The 20,471-nt window shown below is 38.5% G+C and overlaps 1 protein-coding gene across 4 annotated transcripts in view; it reads right to left on the bottom strand.

Annotated features, from left to right (window-relative positions):
• MGAT4A (alpha-1,3-mannosyl-glycoprotein 4-beta-N-acetylglucosaminyltransferase A) overlaps positions 1-20,471 on the bottom strand; it is a 124,867-nt gene that overhangs the window by 56,384 nt on the left and 48,012 nt on the right. For all 4 annotated transcript variants that reach the window (XM_044925633.2, XM_025260681.3, XM_044925634.2 and 1 more), the window contains 2 exons: positions 11,229-11,396; positions 9,695-9,835 (listed from right to left, as the gene is read on the bottom strand). In XM_044925633.2, the coding sequence (XP_044781568.1) occupies positions 9,695-9,835; positions 11,229-11,396 (309 nt within the window). The remainder of the gene's footprint in view (positions 1-9,694; positions 9,836-11,228; positions 11,397-20,471) is intronic.

The following is a 20,471-nucleotide window of genomic DNA, read 5'->3' on the forward strand; positions in this document are numbered from 1 at the left end:
TTCCCCCCGGGACAAACACTTACTAGGTGAGCACAGAAAACTGTACCCATTTGGACTGAGTTCAGAAAAGTGAACCAAGCCGGGTAAAAATAATGCACAGCTGTCTCACTTCACTGCATGCTGAGAACCACACCCGTCTATTTCTGGTGCTACAACTTTCCACCAGGTTTCAGTCCACCCACTTTGCACCACTTCACAAAAACCTTCCAGGCTGCAGTCCCTCTGAAGCCCACTTCAACAAGCAAACCTCAAGTCTTTTTCACAAGGTATTGATGGAATATGGTATTTCTTGTAGTGTTTATGCACTTCTCTGTCACTGAATATGTGCGACATCGTGCCACTGCTTTTATTAGCTTATCTTTTCTTTGTGTGCAACTGACAGTGTTTTTGAGTGTTGTGATCCTAACCCCATTTTTAGCATTTTATGACACAATTCTGCATAGCACAGTAATATTTAGGAACACATATATTACAGTATTTCACAATGTTTTTAAAAATAACATCTTTCAAAGTCTTAGTATCCTAAGTGTTATGTATCAGTGGAGAAGTAGCTTGCAAAATTTTAAATGAAGTTTTAATAATGTAACAATTTATTGGAGATACTGTACTACAAAATATCAGCTTTTCCCATAATCCAAATGAACTTTTTGGCCAACCCAATACTTAGAGGTCATAGACTTCTAAAGCTAGAAGGAGGCTTAAAGATTATGGGTCCATGATTTTACTACCAGGATTGTGCAGTTCACAACACTAAGGTCCAAATAGCTTAAGGGAAACCCCCAAGTGTGAATATCATAATCCTCTCTCTCATTCTGGGCTGAAGAGTTTTCAAGGACTCAAAAAAAGAAGTGCTATATTTGTTTTGAACATACATATTGACCACATGAAACACAAGGCATTATTCTAGGTGTTAGGGCTATAAGAGTGGCCAACATAGATAAGGTCCTTGCCTTCATGGGACTTTTCTTACTGAACATATTCTAGAGGATGGAAAAAGATAAATAATTTTTAATAATCTTGATGTGAAGAGCCAATTCATTGGAAAAGACCCTGATGCTGGGAAAGAATGAAGGCAAAAGGAGAAGGGGGTGGCAGAGGATCAGGTGGTTAGACAGCATCACCAACTCAATGGACAGGAATCTAAGCAAATACCGGGAGATAGTGGAGAACAGGGGAGACTGTTGTGCTTCAGTCCATGGGGTCACAAAGATTCGGACATGACTTAGCAGCTCAACAACAACAACAATAATCTTAAAACATGGCAATATTAAAAAGAACGTGCAGAGGACAGGGGAAGGAAAGGTACCTCTACAGACAGTACAGTCACGAACAGACTCTCTAATATCAACTGAGCTGGTAATTAACGATGAGAGAGAGAAGATGAAGAAGATGAGGAAACAGCTGGGTGCTGAAGAGAGAGTGGTCTTAAGCTAGTTATGCAAGAGCAAGAACAGAATATATCCAAAGCAGAATGAGATTAGATTCAGAGGAATCAGTTCAGGATCAGATCACATACAACCTTAAATTTAGTTTTAGTTTTGTGCAAGGGAAAGCCATTGTAAGGTGGAAAGTGGGGAAGTGACAGTATCCATTTGCAATTTTAAAAGGTTACCAAACTTTGTGGAGAATAGAAACAAAAGTTTAGATGGCATGTTTAGAGAAGAAGCCATTTTTCCCCAATAGACTGTTTTGGACCTGAAATAGATATTCTTTAGTTTAAATCAAGGCACTCAAGGTCTCCAAAAGCACTAAAAAGGAAAGTACTAATTTCAGCTAAATCTATAGAATTAAGAGTATCCATGCCAGTGGTAATTCACAAAATACCATAAAAAAAGGACAGCTCTTTCCTGCCCTCTGGAGATGTGGTAAAGTCCTCTTGGTGCATGCTGTGTGCTAAGTCGCTTCAGTCATGTCCAACTCTTTGTGACCCCACGGACTGTAGCCCACCAGGCTTCTCTGTCCATGGGATTCTCCAGGCAAGAATACTGGAGTATCATACCCTCCTCCAGGGGCTCTTCCCAACTCAAGGATCCACTCCATGCCTCTTATTTCTCTTGCATTGGCAGGAGGGCTCTTCACCACCAGCACCACCTGAGTGGCTGGGGAACCTGGGGGGAGAGGGCACGACTAGTAACAATGAGTCACCACCACGTGTAACTCAGGTCCTGAGTACCTGGAACTGTAGTGTGAAATCTTTCCTGCTCAGCAGAGCAGCCAGTAACATCTAACATGGCAACTGCTCCATCAGCCTGGATCCTGAGTGGTCAGTGATGCATGAAGTCCCCTGCTAACCCTAATGAACATGTACTTTGAGCAGAAATAAATAAACCTTCAATTTATTAAATCTGGGGAGTTGTTAGTTACCACCGCATAACCCAACCTGTCCTGTTTGCTACAATTCTTCTACGGTTTACAAGGTAGAAAATGAAAGTATTCTAAAGGGTCAGAGTTCGGAAGAAAAACTTCAGGAACATCAAGAATAAGGCCGTATCATCCTCCCAGTGGGGGCTTCCCTCATGGCTCAGATGGTAAAGAATCCTCCTGTGACTCAGGAGACTTGGTTTCAATCCCTGGGATGGAAAGATCTCCTGGAGAAGGGAATGGCTACCCACTCCAGTATTCTTGCCTGGAGACTCCCATGGACAAGAGGAGCCTGGTGGGCTATAGTCCGTGGAGTCACAAGGAGTTGGACGCAACTGAGCAACTAGGCACACACGTCATCCTGACGTAAGGAGCAAGGTGAGTCGAGTAGCCAAACAGAAATAGAGCCCAAGGGCTGGATTAGGTACTCTGTTCCACTGATTCACTGTCCAATATTTCCCATTCAAGTATGAATTGTGCATCTGTAATACATCTGTCTGGTCTGTAATGTACCAGACAATCTAAAACCACAGCTGCAACTTACAACATAGAAACTCTCAGCCTTAGAGAAGGAACTCATGGTTGCTGGGGAGAAGGATGGGAAGAGGAGAGAGGGAGTTTGGGATGGACTCACACACACTGCGATATTTAAAATGGCTAAGCAACAAGGACCTACTGAATAGCACAGGGAACCCTGCTCAGTGTTATGTGGCAGCCTGGATGGGAGGAGAGTTTGGGGGAAAACGGATACACATGTATGTATCACTGAGTCCCTTCGCTGTTCACCTGAAACCATCACAACATTGTTAATTGACTATACCTAAATACAAAATACTGTTCATGGGTTCTCAAGGTAATAATACTCAAGTGGTTTGCTGTTCCCTTCTCCAGTGGACCACATTTTGTCAGAACTCTCCACCATGACCTGTCCATCTTGGGTGGCCCTACATGGCATGGCTCAAAGTTTCATTGAGTTAAACAAGGCTGAGCCAAAGACGGAGTCAAAGCAAAAAAAACACCCAGTTGTGGATGTGACTGGTGTGGAAGCAAGGTCCAATGCTGTTAAAGAGCAATATTGCATAGGAACCTGGAATGTTAGGTACGTGAATCAAGACAAATTGGAAGTGGTCAAACAGGAGATGGCAAGAGTGAACGTTGACATTCTAGGAATCAGCAACTTAAAATGGACTGGAATGGGTACATTTAACTACTTCAGTATTCTTGCCTTGAGAACCCCATGAACAGTATTTTGTATTTGGGTGTAGCCAATTAACAATGTTGTGATCTTCTCAAGTGAACAGCAAAGGGACTCAGGGATACATACATATGTATCCATTTTCCCCCAAACTCCCCTCCCATCCAGGTTGCCACATAACACTGACCATTGTATCTACTACTATGGGCAAGAATCCCTTAGAAGAAATGGAGTAGTCATCACAAAAGAGTCCAAAATGCAGTACTTGGATGTAATCTCAAAAATGACAGAATGATCTCTGTTCATTTCCAAGGCAAAATATTCAATATCATGGTAATCCAAGTCTATGCCCCAACCAGTAATGCTGAAGAAGCTGAAGTTGAATGATTCTATGAAGACCTACGAGGTCTTCTAGAACTGACACCCAAAAAAGATGTCCTTTTCATTATAGGGGACTGGAATGCAAAAGTAGGAAGTCAAGAAACACCTGGAGTAACAGGCAAATTTGGCCTTGGAGTACGGAATGAAGCAGGGCAAAGGCTAATAGAGTTTTGCCAAGAGAACACACTGGTCATAGCAAACATCCTCTTCCAACAACACAAGAGAAGACTCTATTCATGGACATCACCAGATGGTCAACACCAAAGTCAGACTGATTATATATTCTTTGCAGCCAAAGATGGAGAAGCTCTATACAGTCAGCAAAAACAAGACCAGGAGCTGACTGTGGCTCAGATCATGAACTCCTTATTGCCCAATTCAGACTTATTTGAAGAAAGTAGGGAAAACCACTAGACCATTCAGGTATGACCTAAACGAAATCCCTTACGATTATACAGTGGAAGTGAGAAATAGATTTAAGGGACTAGATCTGACAGAGTGCTTGATGAACTATGGATGGAAGTTCGTGACATTGTACAGGAGACAGGGAGCAAAACCATCCAGAAGAAAAAGAAATGCAAAAAAGCAAAATGGCTATCTGAGGAGGCCTTACATATAGCTGGGAAAAGAAGAGAAGTGAAAAGCAAAGGAGAAAAGGAAAGACATACCTACTTGAATGCAGAGTTTCAAAGAATAGCAAGGAGAGATAAGAAAGCCTTCCTCAGCGATCAAAGAAATCGAAGAAAACAACAGAATGGGAAAGACTAGAGATCTCTTCAAGAAAATCAGAGATACCAAGGGAACATTTCATGCAAAGATGGGCTTGATAAAGGACAGAAATGGTATGGACCTACCAGAAGCAGAAGATATTAAGAGGTGGCAAGAATACACAGAAGAACTGTAAAAAAAAGATCTTCACGACCCACATAATCACAATGGGGTGATCGCTCACCTAGAGCCAGACATCCTGGAATGTGAAGTCAAGTGGGCTTTAGGAAATATCACTATGAACAAAGCTAGTGGAGACGATGGAATTTCAGTTGAGCTATTTCCAATCCTAAAAGATGATGCTCTGAAAGTGCTACACTCAGTATGCCAGCAAATCTGGAAAACTCAGTAGTGGCCACAGGACTGGAAAAGGTCAGTTTTCATTCCAATCCCAAATAAAGGCAATGCCAAAGAATGCTCAAACTACCGCACAATTGCACTCATCTCACACACTAGCAAAGTAATGCTCAAAATTCTCCAAGCCAGGCTTCAGCAATACGTGAACTGTGAACTTCCAGATGTTCAAGCTGGTTTTAGGAAAGGCAGAGGAACCAGAGATCAAATTGCCAACATGTGCTGGATCATGGAAAAAGCAAGAGAGTTCCAGAAAAACATCTTATTTCTGCTTTATTGACTATGCCAAAGCCTTTTGACTGTGTGGATCACAACAAACTCTGGAAAATTCTTCAGATATGGGAATACCAGACCACCTGACCTGCCTCTTGAGAAATCTGTATGCAGGTCAGGAAGCAACAGTTAGAACTGGACATGGAACAACAGACTGGTTCCAAATAGGAGAAGGAGTACGTCAAGGCTGTATATTGTCACCCTGCTTATTTAACTTATATGCAGAGTACATCATGAGAAACGCTGGGCTGGATGAAGCACAAGCTGGAATCAAGATTGCCGGGAGAAATATCAATAACCTCAGATATGCAGATGACACCACCCTTATGGCAGAAAGTAAAGAAGAACTAAAGAGCCTCTTGATGAAAGTGAAAGTGGAGAGTGAAAAAGCTGGCTTAAAGCTCAACATTCAGAAAACAAAAATCATGGCATTCAGTCCCATCACTTCATGGCAAACAGATGGAGAAACAGTGGAAACAGTGGCAGACTTTATTTTGGGGGGCTCCAAAATCACTGCAGATTGTGACTGCAGTCATGAAATTAAAAGACGCTTACTCCTTGGGAGAAAAGTTATGACCAACCTAGACAGCATATTAAAAAGCAGAGACATTACTTTGCCAAGAAAGGTCCATCTAGTCAAGGCTATGGTTTTTCCAGTAGTCATGTATGGATGTGAGAGTTGGATCATAAAGAAAGCTGAGTGCCGAAGAATTGATTCTGTTAAACTATGGTGTTGGAGAAGACTCTTGAGAGTCCCTTGGACTGCAAGGAGATCCAACCAGTCCATCCTAAAGGAGATCAGTCCTGGGTGGTCATTGGAAGGACTGATGTTGAAGCTGAAACTCCAATACTTTGGCCACCTGATATGAAGAGCTGACTCACTGGAAAAGGCCGTGATGCTGGGAAAGATTGAAGGCAGGCGGAAAAGGGGATGACAGAGGATGAGATGGTTGGATGGCATCACTGACTTGATGGACATGAGTTTGAGTAAACTCCAGGAGTTGGTGATGGATAGAGAGGCCTGGCATGCTGCAGTCCATGGGGTCACAGAGTCGGGCACGACTGAGCGACTGAACTGAACTGAGCTGAAATACAAAATAAAACATCTAAAAAAATAAAATACAGTCATAAGATAGCTAAGGCCACTGCCTCATGGAGTTTATAAACTGACAGAGATATCAACAGTTGTATCAGTTTTCTTCAATTTTCCAGCAAGTTTTCAATCGAGTACTTATTTCCTTTAAAAATCAAGAACAACCTTAATTTGGCATTTCTTCAATTACTCAGTTTATCTTTGTTAAAAACCAAATGACTCATTGGAAACAGATCATAGAGCAACTGTGTGGTTTCCTTTACTCACAGAACTACCTGTTAGATCTGTGGGAAAAGATTACACGACCAAGGTGCCAAGTAAACTATGAAAACCCTAACAGTTTTTACCTTAGGTATTGGCATGCCCCAGTGATCTGTACTGCTCTAAGGTGTAGCAATGAAGCTAAAGGGTCAGATTCAGGGGGAAATCTGAAGATGCTATGCTCCGAAGATAAAAGGGCCCACAGACTAAAAAACGAAGGTGTCTCTAGAAGCTGGAACAGGCAAAGAAACTGACTTTCCTCCAGAGCTTCCAAAGGAAACACGCTCCTGTTGCCACACTGATTTTAGGACTTCTGACCTCCCGAACTATAAGATAATAAATTTGTGTGGTCTCAAGTCACCAAGCTTATGGTAAGGTGCCACACAGCAACAGGAAACTAATTCACCCATCTTTACCAGTAAACGACCTACTCCTCTGATCTCAGGTCAAATGTATTTTTCATGACTAAACTCGTTAATACTCTTTCTAGTCATTCTCAAATCATCCTTCACATCATTAACATTGTTTAACTGCACAACTGTTTATATAATTGATTATTTGACTAAAGCATTCTTCCTGTAGTAGGAGGAGGATCACAAGACTAGGAATCACATCTGATTTTGTGTAACAAAACTCACACAAGCGCATGGATTTTCTTTGGCTGCTCTGGGTCTTGGCTGCAGCCTGCAGTTGCCACAACCTTTAGGAATGGCATGTTAAGTCTTAGTTGAGCCATGTGGGATCTAGCTCTAACCCGGGCCGCCTGCATTTGGGAGCACAGAGTCTGAGCCACTGGACCACCAGAGGAGTCTCCCCATTGTTTCTTTTAACTTCAGCAAATATTTAAAGAATTACCCACTGTCCTCTACCAATCAGTAATGCCATTCTGATAGGTAACCTGTGGAGGGTCTTTTTTCAACCACCTTGTCCAGCAGTGAGTCCTTCGTCTGAAGACACATGTGTTTCTTCAATCAAAGAAATTTTCTTCTACTATTTATTTGATTATTTCTCTCCCTCACTCTCTTTGTTCTCTTTCTCATATTCCTTTTAGATAAATGTCAGAATGTTGGTCTGAACTCTTTGTATCCTTTATGTTGCATTCCAGAAGAACTCCACAGCCAGCTCAATCTTTCTGATCACTAATTTGATCTTCAGCTATATCTATCCTTACAATATGCAAACTTAAAATACAAATATCAAAATAAAAACACAAAGATGTCTAACCGATCCTTTTATAAATAGTCACTTATGAGCTGTCACCTCTAATCCCTCTGAAAATATGTCTTAATATTATAATCTGCTTGCTGTGTGAGTCATTAATCATTCATGATGCTGGTTTTCTTAACTATCTGGGAACCCTCGTTATACAAGATGGCCTTTGATCCATCTGTGCTCGCTGTGCCTGTTTATTGCAGATCTAAATCTGCGGGAGGATGGGTGGATGTGAGAATCCCTTTCCTGAGGAGGTCAGTGGCTGCCCTGACCATCGTCTCCCTCCTTACCCTTAGGAGAATATGCTGGTCTGAGTAGTGTTCCTTAATCAGCCTGACCTCGGAAGAACAGAATTGTAAGCAAAAAGCAGTTTTCTTTGATCTGAAACAACCGAAGCTCCTGGGAACTTCTCTGGCAGTCTAGTGGTTAAGACTTTGTGCTTTCAACGCATGGGGAGGAGGTTCGGTCCCATATGCCAAATGGTGTGGCCAAAAAATTTAAAAATGAAAAAAAAGGCTCACTGGGGAGTCCACAAAAAAATAATTAAAATAAATAAACTGAAGTTCTTCATGTATAGTGCCTAGATAGGTTTCAGGGCTCCACAAAACCCCAGAAATTTCATATAAAATTACTTTTCTAGGAGCATGTTTCTAAGTAGAAGGTTAATAGCTTTCCTAACATAACTAAAGGGTTGTATTACTTTAAAAATATTAAGAACTACTGCCTAAAGATTTAGGAAGGAAGACTTTTAAAGAAAATCGGCACGTTCTCTTGGTTGTTTTCCCCCAAGTTGTCTGCTTTTTCTATCTTTAGAAAACAGTTTCAGCTTAATAAGAATGTTAACTACTGAGAGGCTGGTTGACTAAGATTTTATTATATTTATGATGAAAAAATCTTTAACAAATGGGATAGAAAAAGCAACTTCAAAAAAGAGAGAGAATGTCACATTCGTGAAACAAGAAGAACTGACTATAAAAGAACCTATAAGAGACCTTAGAGGTTTTAAATAACTTTAAAAACACTTCTACTTTCTTTTGATTTGATTCTTATTAATAAATAAATAGTCTAAAACAACAAATGCTTGAAATGGCTATGGCATCTTACCCAGATGGTGATTTTTTTTAAATAACCTTAAAGTTTTATTAGGAAGCATATTGAACGCTACAAGATTCACAAATGGCTCTTTTGCACGAGAATGCTGGTATAAATTAATTTTATTTATATAATATACAAATACTTAATTTGCTTGTAACTATTTAAATGGAGACTATTCAACTAAGAGTAGTAATGTGCATTTTTCTTTTTTCCTCTTATTTTTAAATTATTTTTAATTAGAAAATTAAGATTTTAGTTGCAGTTGCAATATCAAACTCTCAAAAATTAATAGAATGAAGAGACAGAAATGCAGAAGGATATAGTAGACCTGAAAAGCACCATGAACCAACTGAACATAATTAAGGTTTATACAATTTTCACACAACAGTAGGATACAAATTCAAGTTCCCATAGACTATAAACTAGGAGACACTGGAATATATCCAGGGATAAAAAACAATTTTATGGTCTAAAGGTACTGAAATCATACAGAGTGTGTTCTTCTCACTGTGGATTAATGTTAGAAATCAGTATCAAAAGATATTTGAAAATAACCTGCATATTTTCAAGTGCAATGTGACATTTATAAAGAGATATTTGACTTAGCCATTGAAAGCCTCAGTAAAGTTAATACCACATAATACCCCAAGACACAATTCTGACCAGCAACGCAGCTACAACAGGAAACAAAATAAACATACCTCCTGTTCGTCCATTTCCAATCTGCACGGCAGGTTGAAGGCTTCCTTCATTTTGCAATAAATGAGGCAAATGATAATAAATACTTGGCACTTGAAGAGACTTTTTGCTTGTTAACTCCTTTAATATCTTTAGGGTATCATCTGAAACACAGAAGTATAATCATTCCATGCTAATATCTTACTTTTAGATGTTATGGATGCTACCAAGACAGCAGTAAAAATATATGAAAACTAAAAGAATTTTCTCGCCTAAATTTTTCTCTCATGCTGTGGTGAATCAGATTTCCATGGACACTTGCAACCAGAGTCTCACAGAGTCATGATATTGAGAATAGTCTAAATAAAGCTAAAAATGTGAGTTAAAGTACTATGAAAAGGTGGGACATGAACTCCTCATCTTTGTAATATGTCAGAACTCGAGCCCAAGGGGACAGACTTTAAACAAGTGACCTATTCATAAAATGTAATAATAATAAATACAACCACCAGTAGCTTCCACTTTTTTATGCGACTACATTTGCCCAAAATTTCACATGGAAGATTCTTCTTTTAATTCAAGTACAATAATTTAAACAGCACAAGTTGAGAATCTTTGGTACTGTTCATAACTTTTAAATCATTTTTCAGTTTTTATGAGAGGAACCAATGAACCATTTAATATAAAAATAAAACCTTGATAGGATAAGGAATATTGTTTTAAAATTCCACTGAACTAGAACTTAACATTTGACATAAGAAAGTAAGCAGTAAGGACTGGTAGCCTCGACAACAATTTCATATAGAACAATATGAAAACTCCATTAAAATATTCCAAAAATTCAGAACCAAAATTTCACAGAAGAAATGCAAAAGGACTATCATACATGAAATTCAAGTTTAATCTTATGTTAAAGCAACAACTACAAATTACAAGACAACAATATTCACCTTCAAATTAAATTAGCAGATTATATAATATATTAAATTGTGGTGATAATATAATAAATGTTTCAGCTTTTCAGAACAGCATAAAAAACCCGAAAACATTTTATCCAATAAAATATTTATTATTGTTCATTAATTTCCCTTTTAGGAATTTAACTTTTATGAATTCAAAGTACCCATTGTAAAACTATGTCTTTTTTATTTCTTGTAAGTCATATTTAAGAGCACTACTTGTTTCAAATAGCTCAAAGATTCCCCAGAGTTCATCTGAAGTCCATACAAGTCACAACAGAAAGGATCATAAACACCGAGTTAAATTTTAGCCTCATATTGTATGTTTTTAAAAAGAGGCTGTTTCTTCACTATTGTCAATGAAACGTATATAACTGAAAATTTAACTTAATATTACTCTCTTTAAATCAAATTTAGCAATTAATAAAATTGTTTTATCATTAACAACAACAGAAAGAGTTTTGCAAGGTGATTTTTCTCTCTGTAGAGGTTAACAAATGCTGGCTGATAAGCAACTGTAGACAGCTTTCAAAGAGAATAGTTGACATGACTCTCTGAAAATATAATCTTTCCATTAAACAAAAAACAGTGCCTGTACCTGAAAATTTATTCACTGGATCCTTACTTCTGTTTGTTTCTGCTTCTACACGCTTGAATTGCTGTACAATGGCACTGAGCTCAGAAGAGCGCTGAGAGATTCGATGTTCAGCTATTCGGAGACGTTCTTTCAGAGCAAGAAATTCTCGTTGATAAGCAATCACTTTTTCTAAAAACAAAACTAGACGTTATTAGTGCATTTCTTAAAAAAACATAAAAACACCAGTATAATCAAATCTGAACTGTAACAGCAGAAATTTTAAAGCTGCACTTTTCAGAAACACTCATTTTTGAATTCACTGAGACAGAACTGAAAATAAAAAAGAGTCTGAACTAACAAAGTAGTGACAAAGCCACCAGTACCCCAGTGCTATCAATATCTGTAAGAATGCGAGCACTTTCTAATCAGCACTTTGGAAAGTTAAAGATAGGGAGAAAAAGACAACATTTTTGGAACTAACACTTCAAGCATGATACCAACATCATTTCTTAAAAGGTAGAGACAACCGTAAAGACCCTATTTGTATCAAAGTAGAGACGGATCATTGAAACTGATGATAATATATCTAATAATATAATGAATATAACATTTATAGCATAACCATCCATTTCCATAGGCTGTTTCTTCTGTACTTTCCATTCTGTAAAAATTTCCCCAGGCCAGACTGGGGTCAAATTCCTAATGCCTAACAAATGACTCAGGTGGATGTAAGACGACAACAGTCAATTATTTCAGGGACTTCCCTGTGATCAGTGGCTAAGACTCCGCTCTCCTAATGCAGGGGGCCTGGGTTTGATCCCTGGTCAGGGAACTAGATCCCACATGCTGCAACTAAGAGGCGTAGCCAAAAACATAAATACAATTTTTTTAAAAGTCAGTTACTTGAATTTGAGACAGTCGCACGCCAAGAAAGCCTACTCTGGGAAATACAAGGGGGTAAATGTAGACACTGAAAAAACAGAACAAGACAGCTCAATATGAAGTACACTGTGTATAACAGCCCCAGGACAGAACGGACACCAAAATCTGAGAGATCGCAGAAAAGAAACCATGCATTTATCTTGATCAGCAGCACTGAAAGGAAGCTGAGGCTGGTGAAGCAATTTCCACAACCTCCTTAAACAAGAGAAATCAGAACGGTTTTGGCATCTCTATCAAGCTAGATAATCTAAGGCTACTACTAATTTGACATCTAAATGAAACAAATCTTGGAAAGACTTTTAATTCATATTGTAATCTCAGTTTTACTTAAGGATGGACTCAGTAAGAAACAGAATTAAGGAACAGAAATCTGCCTGTTTCATAAAGCTAAAGTCTTAAAAACAGTCAATTGCTTTATTCCTTGTCCCTCACATAAAAGACCACACAGTAGATATCACGTAAGAATTTTGTGGCAAATAAGGTCTTCCTGCTTAACTGTCATGTTTCCTTGTATTGAACAATGTAAACAGCTTTAGTTTCTTAATTTGCTGGCTATAGGAGGGAAGGAAGGAGGCAGGAGTTGTGACTAGGAAAGGGTATACGGGGAGTCTCAAGGTGCCAACACGGTTCTAGTCACTGGTCTGGCTAGCGGTTATCTAAAATTCATTACTATACATTCATGGTCTAGGTACTTTTCCATACATGTACACTTACAACAAAAGAAATGTTATACAAGTACTATTCACAAACACAAAACTATTAACAATTATACTGTAAGAGGCACTCAAGAGTTATGTGATAAAAAACTATATGCCTAAAAAATTAAATTAAAAAAATCTATAAGCCTTTTCCTAGAGCCTGTAATGGAAGAAAAAAAAATTAACTCAGTTATTAATTCTGAGTGGGAAACCCAATCTTGAAAGATAAACCCTACCCTAAGCTAAATAATAAATGCAACACCTTTCAAAATAGCAAAAAAATTTGGAACTTCAATTTTGACATGTCGTTCTAAAATTCATGTAGAAGAATGTTTTTAAAAGGTCAAAAAAATCTAGAAGCAGCAACAGGGAACGTATCTGAGATCAGAATGCACTCTGTGGCTAGAAATGAAAACCATGCTGACTGCCAGGTGCAGACAGTGGGGAAAAGGCTGACCACACCAAGCAGACTGTGTCCAAAATTAGCACAGTGAACTATCCTTGAGTTCTTCCCTCTTTACCTCTTACCACCTACAAGGTGCCAAGACAGCGGCTTCTAGACACCTGCCACTAACAAAGGATTAGAACCCTTTGAAGAAATAACTTTAAGATAAACTTGGAGCACACTTGGGTCAAGTAAGAAAATGTTATTTAAAAAAGAAAAGCAGGCCAAGGGGATTCACGGTGGTCCAGTGGTTAAGACTCTGCACTTTCAATGCAGGGGGTTTGATCCTCGGCTAGGGAACTAAGATCTCACATGCTCTGCAGCATGGCCAAAGAAAGAAAGAAAGAACATACTTCAGCTTAAAAAACAAGACAGGATATGTCAAAAGGACACAGGAAGCTCCCCGAGGGGCTTTCACTGGCCAAATTCAGGGCAATTTAAGTATCAAAACAAATATTGATGGTAATGACTTTTAACTTACTAAATAAAGTAAGAATCTGTGCGTCCGTTTTACTAAATAACAATTAACAGATGACGGAAAAGTGTTTCTTACAGTGGAATGCCAGCTTATAAATTATGAAAAAAGGATGAATGTTAGAAAATCACCCCTTTGCAACTGTCCAAGCAATAACAGATTTGAATGAGAATCAAACATGGATGCAAGACAGAGAAAGACAAACACTGTGGGATACAACTAAATACAAATGACAGTCCTGGATGGGATCCGGAACAGAAAAAAAAAAAAAAAAAATGCTATAAAGAACACTATGGGGACAAACCAATAGAAGACAGATGACAGGGACTTCCCCAGCAGTCCAAGGATTAAGACTTCACCTTCCAATGCAGGGGACACAGGTTCCATCCCTGGTCAGGGAACTAAGATACCACATGCGTCATGGTGTGGCGAAAAGATTTTTTTTTAAAAAAGAAGACTACAGAGTATGCAACATGGTGCATAAATTTTTAAGACTCGACACCTGACTGTCGTAAGAGAATTCCCTGTTCTTAGGAAATAAAATTATTCAGGAGTAAAAAGGCATGATTTCTGTAATGAACTTTCACCTGGTTCTGAAAAGAAACAAGTTTCTACAGATAGATAAAACAATAAGAGGCAACATGTTCACAACACATAAAATGCATAGAGAAGTTATAACTTCATCTTAGTTGAAACTTTTTTAAAAATAAGAAGTTTTTTAAAAGTCAGCAGGAGGATGGGATGGCATACAGGTTCGGTCTTTCAGCAGCTCTTTTGTGGAAGGAGGGATGTGGACCTGAGGCCGCTCTCTGCCCTCATGCACGTCTTGGTACTTTTGCAAACTACCTTCCCAGAGGCCAGCCTCACCAAGCAGGGAGACCAGCCAGTGCCAGCAGAGGAAAAACCCCCACTCCAAACTCCAATCTGCACCCCCTACTTTGGCTTTCAAAAGCCATGCTTTTGAAAAGATGTCTTGGGTTGAGAGTCACACATATTTTCTTTCAGATTCAGACGCTACGGCTACTCTTACTCCACAGCATATAGCTATCAAAGTGCTCAAAATAGGTCATCTCCTGTCTGTTCTTTGCTTCTAACTCCACCCTTTCATATTAAAAGTGTTCTCTCTTGGGAGTTTGGGATTAGCCGATACAAACTATTATAGAGAACGGATAAACAATAAGGTCCTACCGTAGGGCAGAGGGACTTCTATTCAATACCCTGTGATAAACCATAATGAAAAATAATACTAAACAGGAATGTGTGTATATATATGTATAACTAAATCAGTTTGCTGTACACCTGAAACTAACACAACACTGTAAATCAAGTACACTTTAATAAAATAAATTTTAAAAAGTGCTCTCTCCATGACATCAGAGCAAGTCTACACTACCTAACTTAAGACTTTGTGCAGTAAAGCTCTCAGCTAGTCCTGCTTGTAATTCCAAGGGACACCACTGACTCTTGTAATCAGGGAACAGTCACACATGGTTTTCTTACAACCATCCCTCCCAGCGTATCCTCCACTGTCCACCCGAACACAGCATTACTAGTGACTTCCAGAATTTTCTCCATGCGTATTTTCCATAGTACCACCTTACTCTCTTGGGGAGAGTGGCTTACCAGCTCTCAGAAAAAGTTCAAACTCTATCATAATAGAGAAAAAACTCCATCAAATTAGTGATATGTGTTTAACGATGTCCTGTTTTCAATGTTACTGACAAATTTTTATTTTTGTATTTCTATGAATCATGTCAATCGGTTTCTATGGGAGAAGCTGGCAGGAAGCCAGGAGGGAACTTTTACACCTTACTGAAAGTCCCTGGTTTCAGTCACTGGTTTGTTTTTATTGAAGACTGAATCTAGCTTCTTTTTTCTTAACTGTAGAAAAGCACATACCCACATTAGACATTAAAAGTATAAATCACATTCTGTGAACCTAAGAATCTGAAACATACAAAATTTCTAAAGAAACCACTTTCATTTCTTCAAATCAGTAATCAAGTCAGTTGTCCAATGAAGAGAGTACCTTTAGGTTTTCAAAGAATTACTAGCTGAACCGTATAAAATTGTTTGAACATTTTCGACCAAAAAAAATGGTAATTTCATACAGTTCAACAATAATAGCTTCAGACTATTTAATTTAAAAATCTATAAATAAATAATAAATCTATAAATCTACAGATGAAAACATAAAGAAGCACTAATAACTAATATCCAATATGTAGTACATAAAAGTCAAACAGAAAACATTTTTTTCATTGTTATCAGCAAGATGTTGGGTGGTACTACTTAATTCTATGAGCTAACATTTAAAAACTGGCTTTTTATGTTGAAATTAAAATTATCAAAAATTAAATGTACTTTTAAATTATTTTAGTATTTATTAAATAATAAAATTCTGGCACTGGAAAGAAGGCTGACAAACATCTGATCCATCCCTCTGTTCTTTGGTAACTACACTGAACTATTTCATACAGAAAAAATTTTTCTTAAATATATGAAAAACTCCCTGTAACAGATTCTAAAATTTAACAAGCTGCACACTTCAGGAAGTCACTGCTTTCGACAACATTTTATTCCACATTCACCATTCTTATACAACCATTTTTAAGCAGAAAGGAGAAGGCCTACATGAAATTATGGATACTTTCCCATGAACAGATCTCTTAAAGAAAAAAATGAAAGAACTGGATTCAGAAGATAGTTTAGGAGTAAACGCCTAGAAAAGTCAGAGACAGGAGACCGAATGAAACAGGCTATAAAAACAGAATCTGAAGACATTTCTAAGGAGAATGGATAGCTAAAAATTACAAACAAGATGTGGTATCTCACTGTTTCTCTAACCTTTTGGTGCATCAGAACCACCAGAAAGAGCCTGTCAAACATAAAATTCAGGCCCCATCCTCCAAAGATTCTGATTCAGTAGGTCTGACATGTGTATGCTCAGTTGTGTCCGCCTCTTTGTGATGCTATGAACTGTAGCCCACCAGGCTCCTCGGTCCATGAGATTTTCCAGGCAAGAGTACTGGAGTGGGTTGCTATTTCCTTCTCCAGTCTGACACAGGGCCTGAGAATTTCTAACAAGCTCCAAGTTGATGCTGAAGCACTGGGTGAGTAGCACTGACGGACCCAATACTGTCCTCAACGTAGGTCTAGACTCCAGCAGCCTGCAAATTAATGCTGTTCTGCCCCCTACCCCCTTCTCTCCTCATGTAAGAAGCAAAAAGAAAACTCGGGGCACTCACTGTTATGTAATTCCTGGGGTCCCAAGATCTCTTCTCTCATCTCTCAAGAGATGAGATGTTAAGAGCTCCGAGGAGAAGAGGGGTTCATCAAAAATTTTAGGTTCATAATCCTCAATTCAGGGACTTCCCTGGTGGTCCAGTGGTAAAGAATTCACCTTGCAATGCAGGGGACGCAGGTTTGATCCCTGGTCAGGGAACTAAGATGCCCCATGCCAGGGAGCAACTAACCCCATGCACTGCAACTAAAGAGCCTGAGCACCACAGCTTAAAGAGCCCACGGGCCGCAACGAAGATCCCATGTGCTGCGACCAAGACTGACGCAGCTAAATACATACACCGCTCTAAAAAAAATTCCCAAGTTACACCTGGGGACAGAAAGGATTTTGAAATGTTCAGCCAACACCTATTTCCAAGGTCTCGTTTAAGAGTTACAGGAATGAACAAGATCACAGCCTACTTTTGGAGTCTTTCAGTCAGAACCCATGACATAAACATGAACTGTGAAGAGAACTTGTACCCTTCTAAACTCAGAAGGGAAAACAGGGCTCACAGATATAGAGAACCATATATTTTATTTACATTAAAACAAAGAATATAATTCAATTTGTTCCCTTACATGATATTTTCACTATGCTTATACAACAGGACCCTAAGTAGTGAATAACAGATATGCTATGGTTGAAGAGTCTTCTGGAACATGATCACTATTTGTAAGTTGTCCCCTAAAGTAATATAATTATTAATGATGTCATTCAAAACAAAACAAACTTCCAAGTAGAGGTTTAACAGGTAAAAATCTATCCACTGACCTTGTAAAGTGCAAAACCTTAAGATATAAAATGATGTTGCATATATCTATAACCCACACTTTCTTACAAATATTATCTTCATCTAAATAGTTGCAATCACTTCCCTTGATTTCCCTTCAAGACAGGGTAGTCTCTTTTTAGGAATTTTACTATCAAGTCCCAAAGTCCATTATCATTGTGAAATGAGAAGAAAAACAATAATTTGCATAACCTAGGATAAAGGTACTTAGCCATAACAACCGTTCTTTACTTCTAAAAAATATAAATGATTTTAAGCAACCTGATTTTGTCAAATTCAATAAGCTATAAGGAACTCAGGATAAAAATCACCAGATGGTTATTAACTATTTTCCTTAAGAACTTAAACTTATTGGCAGACATTTTCCACAAAGGTGTCGCTTTGCTCCCAAAAGGAAAAAAAAAAAAAACATTTGTATTCTAAAATATAGGGGCTTCCCTGATAGCTCAGTTGGTAAAAAATCCACCTGCAATGTAGGAGACCCCAATTTGATTCCTGGGTTTGGAAGATCCTCTGGAGAAGGGATAGGCTACCCACAACAGTATTCTGGCCTGGAGAATTCGCAGAGTCAGACACAACTGAGTGAAATATATAATGGTATATATTTTTCTATGAAGAATCTTTCAAGACAGAGCATTTTATTCATCAGAATCATCTTTACTTAAAAATAATAATACTGGTAATTAATCAATTCTATCCAGTGGACTGGCTCTACTAACGAACGTGCTAGCCGGACATGACTGCTCCTTTTATGACCAATTTCATGGTTCTTTCTTCCATGTCCTCACTTTCCTCTTTTCCTCATTTTCCACCTTTTCCCCCTCCTATTCTTCTGTAAAACTCTTTTCAAATTCTTCTTCTTTATGTCTTTTCGGACTTTTCATTTTCAGCCACAAACTTCACACCTCTCACTTCTTCTTTCACATATTTTTCCCCCTCATCCACTCCACAGTATCTTTCTCTGCTGTCTGTTTCTAATTACCAAGCACTTTATTCTCCAATTGACGTAAATAGGCCACTTGCCTGGAGACTCTAACTTTGTAGTCTTTTGTAATCTTTAATGAATACAAATGAAAATTTAGGATTTTTCCTTCTTGTATTCATCATGGCAAAGAGAAGAAAACTGCCAGAGGAAAATGTTTCATAATGATCAAGATAAATCAGAACATGAATGTGGAACTGTAAACTCTTAACAATGTTGGTCAATTCAATCATAAAAGTGAAATCTCATACTACAAGTCTTCAGATGACAATATCCTAAATGACTTTTCTCAGGTTCAAGATCAGGCTTTCCAATTACAGACCAAAACAGAGCAGACACATTTCTCCCTATCCTTCACACTGCTGCTGCTGCTGCTAAGTCGCTTCAGTCATGTCCTACTCTGTGCGACCCCATAGACGGAAGCCCACCAGGCTCCCCTGTCCCTGGGATTCTCTAGGCAAGAACACTGGAGTGGGTTGCCATTTCCTGCTCCTTTACACTAAGTACAATGAAAACCCTGCACATTATATATTAAGCATACAGAAAACTCTACACAGCAGGAAGAAGACAGCAGACAGAAGAGATCTTGGGACCCAAGGAATTACATAACAGTGAGTGCCATGAGTTTTCTTTCTGCTTCTTACATTCCAGACTGGTATCAGAGAAGCCAGCATCCTGGAAACACCAACAAGAGGGCACAAAAATGCCCCAAGAAAGTCTCACTCTGTCTACCAAAGTCCAAGGATGGCCTAGTAAGATAGAAAAAATGTTCTACAATAACTGTTCTATTTCAGTCAAAGACTATTAAAAAAAAAAAAAAGGTCCCATCTCTGCTCTATAGGCAAAAGCCATGAAGGGAGCCTAGACGTCTACCCCTGCCTAACTGTAACAAGGACACAGACACAGACACAGACACACACACACACACACACACACACACACACACACAGGACTGAGTGAGAGGCCAGGACTTTCATTTAACCTGCAGCAGTAATGAATACCCATTTGAGGTCTTAGTGGGACCTCTCCCACTGCCAGCTAGAGTGGAATCAGAAGAGGCCAAGTAAGAAGACTGGACTTCTATCCTCACCTGGTGGTAATGAGGTAACATTCCCTTTTTCCCTCCCAGAATGGTGTCAGAAGGGGGTCAGTGAAGATGGACAAATTAAATAAGACCCAGATTCTCATAATACCCCAAATGCCCTGGATACAACTGAAGTCACTTATCATGTTAATAAACAGACAAAGCTCAACTTGAATGAAAAAGGACAATCAATACATGCCAACACTGAGGATGACACAGATGTTGGAATTATCTGATAAGGATCTTGAAGCAGCCATGACAAAAATGCTTCAACAGGCAAACTAAATAAATGGAAAAAATATAAACCTTAAGCAGAGAAACGGAAGACATAAATTATAAAAACAAGTGAAAATTTTAGAACAGAAAATACAATTGTTGAAACAAAAATCTTAATGGATGAGCTCAATAGAAGAACAGAGAGGGCCCAAAAAAATATTGGTGAATCTTGAGAAAAATAATCAGTATAACCCAATCTGAACAACAAAGAGAAAACAGACTGGAAAAAAAAAAAATTAACAGAGGCTCGGAAACCTTTGGAACTAAAACAAAAGATCTAAAATCT

The sequence above is a fragment of the Bubalus bubalis genome, chromosome 12 (assembly GCF_019923935.1).
Source record: "Bubalus bubalis isolate 160015118507 breed Murrah chromosome 12, NDDB_SH_1, whole genome shotgun sequence".
Taxonomy (NCBI): Eukaryota; Metazoa; Chordata; class Mammalia; order Artiodactyla; family Bovidae; genus Bubalus; species Bubalus bubalis.